This window comes from Echinops telfairi, unplaced genomic scaffold (genome assembly GCF_000313985.2).
Source record: "Echinops telfairi isolate 266 unplaced genomic scaffold, ASM31398v2 ScPeMD7_655;HRSCAF=1070, whole genome shotgun sequence".
NCBI lineage: Eukaryota > Metazoa > Chordata > Mammalia > Afrosoricida > Tenrecidae > Echinops > Echinops telfairi.
In genome coordinates, this window is record NW_022104553.1 from 23,082,298 (window position 1) to 23,088,466 (window position 6,169).

At 43.6% G+C, this 6,169-nt stretch overlaps 1 protein-coding gene across 1 annotated transcript; it reads left to right on the forward strand.

Annotated features, from left to right (window-relative positions):
* Positions 1 to 3,257: 3,257 nt before the first annotated feature.
* On the forward strand, positions 3,258 to 3,591 carry LOC105979354 (small nuclear ribonucleoprotein E-like). The gene is made up of 2 exons (XM_013006743.1): positions 3,258 to 3,324; positions 3,383 to 3,591. The coding sequence occupies exons 1-2, from the start codon at positions 3,258 to 3,260 to the stop codon at positions 3,589 to 3,591; spliced, it is 276 nt and encodes a 91-aa protein (XP_012862197.1).
* Positions 3,592 to 6,169: the final 2,578 nt, after the last annotated feature.

The window sequence follows — 6,169 nt, forward strand, 5'->3', positions numbered from 1 at the left end:
ATCATGTGACACCGGAAAATTAAAAACATGAATAGTTCTGTTCATGGGCACAATGATAATCTTCCAAGGACCAGTGAATGATTGATAGTCTCAGGGAGACAGAGATAGAGCCTGTTGGTTGTTGACTCTATCCCTTTTCACCTGCCTCCTGTTCTACAGGAAGCCTGCAATTTTGGCATGGTTAGGCTGATTTAGCATCAGGCCAGGGTGAGAAAATAGACTTGTCCTAGTCGGTAGCAGTGGGTTTGATTGTTTCCACTTTGGTCTTTAAAGTGGGAATGATGAGGGCAACAAATGTATAGATGTGCTTTACACAATTGATCTATGTATTGTGATGAATTGTATGAGCCCCAATAAATTGATTAATTAAAAAAAATAATAAAGTGGGATGACTGTGCAATCACATTAGGGCACATGAAATGTAAACCCATGCCATTGCGTTCCTTTAGAAGGGGGCCCAATTAGCTGCCACGTGCTCTTCGCTTTTGGCACACCCACTTTCTTGCTTCTTGAAATGTAGATGCGTTCGTTAAAGCTCCAACCTATTAGTGGCCATTGTTACCGATATGGAAACCACACATCATCGAATCTGCTGGCTCCCAAACAATGTAGTGCTTCTTATTCCTATTGATAACAGCAAGCCAATTGATAACAGCGAGCCAATTTCCTCTTGGGATTAAAGCTCAATCACTTCAACCAATAGGGGAACCTCCCTCTGTGTCTATCATTCTAATTGCATGTTGTTGATAGATGTCATTGAGTTGGCTCCAACTCATTCACATGCATTACAGAAGGGAACTCTGTCTGGTCCCTTCCCATCCTCATCCTTGTAGGTAAGAGGTGGCTTTAAAAATCCTCCCGGGGTGCGGGGCGGGGGGGAGCGGGGAGGGAGGGGAAAAATGAGGACCTAATGTTGGGGGTTTGAGTGGAGAGAAAATGTTTTGAGAAATGATGTACAAATGCGCTTTACACAATTGATGTGTGTATGGATTGGGATGACAGTTGTATAAGCCCCTAATAAAATGTTAAAAATAAATAAATAAATCCCCCCCCCCCCAAAAAAAAAATCCTCCCTGGGGGACGGACAACTGAAAGTGGGTGAAGAGAGACGTCGGACAGGGCAAGATATGGCAAAATAACAATTTATAAATTATCAAGGGCTCATGAGGGAGCGGGGAGCGGGGAGGGAGGGGAAACATGAGGACCTAATGCCGGGGGCTTAAGTGGAGAGGAAATGTTTTGAGAATGATGAGGGCAATGAATGTACAAATGTGCTTTACACAATCGATGTATGTATGGATTGTGATCAGAGTTGTATGAGCCCCTAATAAAATGATTAAAATAAATTCATTAATTTAAAAAAAAGCTCATGGAGAAATAGAGCGAAGATAGTGGACTTTTCCCATGAATATTTTTGGGAGCCCTTCAGACAGTTGGTTCCGCGGTGGTAGCCATGATGTCAGTTCATCTCAGAGGAAGTCTTCTTTGTCATTGACCTTTTACTTTCCTAAGCATGATGTCCATCTCCGGGGATTGATCTTCTCTGACAACATGCACGGATGGAGGAGCAGCGGGGACAGGGGGCGGGGAGGTACCTGGAGGCATCATGGTGGGGAAGCATCTGGCCCTGGGCACACCGCCAGGGCGCTCAGCCCCTGTGCTCGTCTTTCTTGTTTCTTCCTGTGAGCTGAGGTGGCTTGTTTTCTCTTAGACATTGCAGGTGTGAGGTTGGCTGGGCTGTGGGGGGACAGTTCATTCTATCAGGCTGTTGTACTGGGATGCGATCGATGCACCCCCACACAACTTTAATTAAAGTTAGTAAGCCTTTATTTAACCATAGTCATTGGGCAGCTAGAGCCTCGTTCTCCCAAGACGCTGAGTGCTTCAAGTGGGAGATTTTTGCACGATGGAATAAACAAGTCATCGGGGACAGGAGGAGTCGCACTGTACAGAGCAAAGGGGAACTGGGATACAAAGACAGGGGGTGTTCTGATATTGGGAACTATGGGGCCTTACAAAACTAGAGCAGGGGGTTCAGACACACCATCAGCAATTTCAAGACTAAAGAGCAACCGCTCAGCAGTTCCAGATAGCAGCAGTTACCAGAGGAATTACAGTAGTTGCAAAGTGGCCATACCAAAATTGGGCCCGTGCAAAATGACTACCCTCAGGCTAATTAATATAGTATGTTTCCATTGTTAAAATGACTACGTGTAAATGGACGACCACATCATGGGGTTCATTGTGGTGGGTTACTACAAGGCAGTATAAGAAAGAAATAACCGAAGCACAGCCAAGCAAAGAGCAGACAACATCAACAACAATGGAAAATCCTGGGGGCGGGGGTAACAACAAAAACTACAAACCAAAATAACAATGATTAAAAATAGAAAGAAAATGAAAACCAAGATTAGAGCCAGTAGCTGCTGCTGCTTTTTCAGTCACCAGTATGTGCCTCTCTCTCTCTTTAAAAAAAATCCTTTTATTGGGGGCTTGTACAACTCTTATCACCATCCATCCATCCATCCATCCATCATCCATCCATCCATGATGTCAAGCACATTTGTATGTTTGTTGCCATCATCATTCTCAAAACATTTTCTTTTTACTTGAGCCCTTGGTATCAGCTCCTCATTGTTTCCCCTCCCTTCCCTACCCTCTCTCCCTCACAAATCCTTGATAATTTATAAATTATTATTATCTTGTCATGTCTTACGTTGTCCAACGTCTGCCTTCACCCACTATTCTGCTGTCCATCTCCCAGGGAGGGGGTGTTATAAGTAGATCATTGTGATTGGTTCCCCCTTTCTCCCCCACCTTCTGCTTCCCCTCCTGGGATCGCTACTCTCATTACTGGTCCTGAGGGGTTCAGGATGTGCTTCTCCATGCTCACTCTGGTGACTCCCAAGAGTGTAGCCTCTGAATAGTACTGAACCACCTTGGTCAGTCCCAGGACCACAGAGCCTGTAAATGTGTGTGTGCATGTGTGCATGTGCGTGTGTGTGTGTGTGTGTGTGTGTATGCTGCTCTGCAGCTTTAAAAAATAACCCTAAGCTGGCTCAGAGGGTCTTAGAGCTTGTGAATCTGCGAGTCTCTGCTGCTTTAAAAATAGCTCCAAGCTGGCATGTTTGGGCTCAGGAGCCACAGAGCAGGCAGATGCCTACCTGCTGGTTGTTTTATTGCCTTAAGAAGTAGCTCTAGGGAAGTTACTCTTTAAGCCAGCGTGCAGCTCAGTGTGGTCTCTCTGAGCTTCCACAATGGTGTACTGTGGCCGCGGCCAGAAAGTAGAGAAGGTGATGGTGCAGCTTGTTGTATCCTACGCTGGTTGTCGGGAGTAGGAGATTCAGGCCAGGAAACAGAGAAGTAACAGGCCGAGACTAAGCTAAAAGAAAAAGATCCTGGATTCAGGTGTGGCTCTATGAGCAAGTGACTATGCAGAGAGAGGGCTGTCTCCTAGGCTTCGATGAGTGCATGGACCTTGTATTAGGTGATGCAGAAGAGATTCATTCTAAAACAAAGTCAAGAAAGCAACTGGGTCGGATCATGCGGAAAGGAGATCACATTACTCGGCTACTAAGCCTGTCCAACTAGAAATGACTGTTGAAGTGAGAAGCTGAGGGCGAGAGCTCCCCACCCCCCTTTTTAAGTGTTCTTTGTGATGAATATAGTTCTAAAATATGGCTCATATTGCTTTCATTACCCGTATGCTCTTACTCAAACAATAAATAACCTCTGGGGGATTGTTTAAAAAAAAGAAAAGAAGTAGCTCTGAGCAAAGTGTGGTGACAAAATCATATAATGGCAGGCTGTCAAAAAGAACCGTGCCTGGGGTCTTAAAGGCTTGTATTAATAGAAGCAGCCATCTAAGTAGAGTGTCAGCGAAGTCCACATGGAAGGAACACACCAGCTCGTGTGACCATAGGATTATAAGTAATGAATTCAAGATCAGAGGAGGAAATTGTACCAGAGCTTACAATCTGAACTGCAGGTTTGCAGAAGGCTATGGATGACAGTGAAAGCCCAAAATCTATTTGCAGGGTCCCTATATGGTTTAAGCCTCCACTGAATTCCCTCAGACCAGGAATGTACTCTGGCCCTCAGTCAGAGTACATTGGAAAGTGGATTACTGCTAATGTTAGGTTAAATTTTCACATGTTATCATTTGTTTTCCCAGATTCATTTGCATTCATTCTAGTTTCTATTATCTCTTCTTTCACTTGAATTGTGATTTTTCTGTGTTTTATTTAGTTGTTATTGTTGGTTTAAAATTTTTTTTTGGGGGGGATACGAAATCTAGGAAAGGCAGAGCTATAGAGACAGTTGCTAGACTAATAATTCTTTAGGGCTATGGCAGGGGAGGTTAGGCAGTGATAAGGAGCTAATAATAATAATGAGTATAAGAATAAAGAACATGTTTTAAAGTTGTGATTTAAATTTTAAAATTTAAAACTTTTAAAATCTATCTAAACCATTGAATTGCATGGTATGCAAATTATAGCAATAAAACTTTTTTTTAAAGGAAAAAGAAGTAGCTCCAAGTCTGTATGTTCAGGTACAGAGCCTTGGAGCTTGTGAATCTGTGTACCCTAGTCCCTCCAATGCTTTAAAAAGTAGTATCTCTAAGCCAATGTTTTCCAGTCTGGAGCCACGGAGCTGGTAGTAAGTATGTGAGCCCTGGGCACACTTCAGCTTAAACCAGAATCTCTCAGCTGGCACATTCTAGCCCAGGAAACTGATGGTCTCTGTCAGCTCCACTCCTGCCAATGGGGTTTTGCACCCAGATTTTGAAGAGGGCTTGGAACAAGGGCTGTTATTGCTGATGTCAGCTAGATTTTGGCCCAAAGCAGGGAATACAGAAAGATGTTTTTCCGTGTTCTATTGACCGTAGGAAGGCCTTTTACTATGTCTATCTATGTTAGTAATTAAAAGGTGGTCAAAAAAGAGGAAGCCCCTCCGTGAGATGGATTGGCTCATGGCTGCATCAATGGCTCACCACTGGCCAAGATTGTGAGGATGACGCTGGACCAAACAGGACTTCATTCTGGGTTCTATAGGGTCGCTATGATTTGGAACAGACTCAACGTTGTCCCATAACCGAACAAAACCATGATCCTTCTTGGGTTACATAAAAACAAGGTGCCAGAGAACTTTACTTAAATCTGCTTTATTTTGCTTCTCACAATATCATTTGCTTAATGATATATGGATTTTTATTTTTTATTATTTCTTAATTTATTTTTTATTAAAATTTTTTTGATATATGGATTTTTAACTTGCTTTTTCTGCTTTCTGTGATCTGCTCGCTTTCTGAATGCTTCAAAAAGCTCGGCCAAAGGAACACTGGGACTTTAGCATGGCAGACTTTTCCTTTTAACGTCCCCTCTGCAGTCCAGGCTAGCCTGATGCAATTAATAAAGACTTCATACATTGAATTTGGATATTGTAGTGGTCTCCATTTACTGGAACCCACAACAGTTGGGTATCCTAATGAAATCAATCAAGGAATGTTCTCCATTCTTGGGTTTTCCTTAGATCCCAAAGTCAAATAACTGGAGAAGAAGCAGTGGTTTCTGCCATCAAAGAAAATAAAGCAACGAAGGAGCCCAAGGACGATTCGGGTGGCATTGTTTTCAGGAGAGGTGGATGCTGTCCACGTACTGGACTTTCTTGTGGTGTCTGAAGAGAAAACTCACCATGTAGACACTGGTCCAGACCACGAGGACCCCCAAGAGAAGACCTGGGAATCACCACGTCATTTACAAATGGCACCAAATGGTCTTATGCAAACTGTTTTTCTTTCTAGTAGACTCAAGGAAACCCAGACCCCAAAGAGTGACATTCCTGTTGACTCCGATGTGAACGAAGACCCAGATGTGGATCAGCATGGTGGTGATCCAGACGAAGGGAAAGAAAGGAAAAACAGTATGTGGCCGCGGCCACTCGGAATTTTGAATCCGTGCATAAGGTTTTCAGTGGCTACTTCCTCCAACGTGGGGAGCCCAGTTCAAATCTTCCATCATCCCAAAGAGGGCCGCCGACATCGGAACAATTGTGAGGATGGAGCAGGCCCGGGCAGTGTTTTGTTCTATTGTGTATGGGGTCACTATGAGTCGGGACTGACTTGATAGCATTTAACAACAACAACAGCAACAACAACAACATTTAAAAT

What these genes read in the sequence shown, in the direction of transcription:
- LOC105979354 (XM_013006743.1), top strand. Translation starts at nt 3,258, where the DNA reads ATGGTGTACTGTGGCCGCGGCCAGAAAGTAGAGAAGGTGATGGTGCAG. An exon ending in GCTTGTTGTATCCTACGCTG is followed by an intron (nt 3,325 to 3,382) that starts GTTGTCGGGAGT and finishes GCCGAGACTAAG; the next exon opens with CTAAAAGAAAAAGATCCTGG.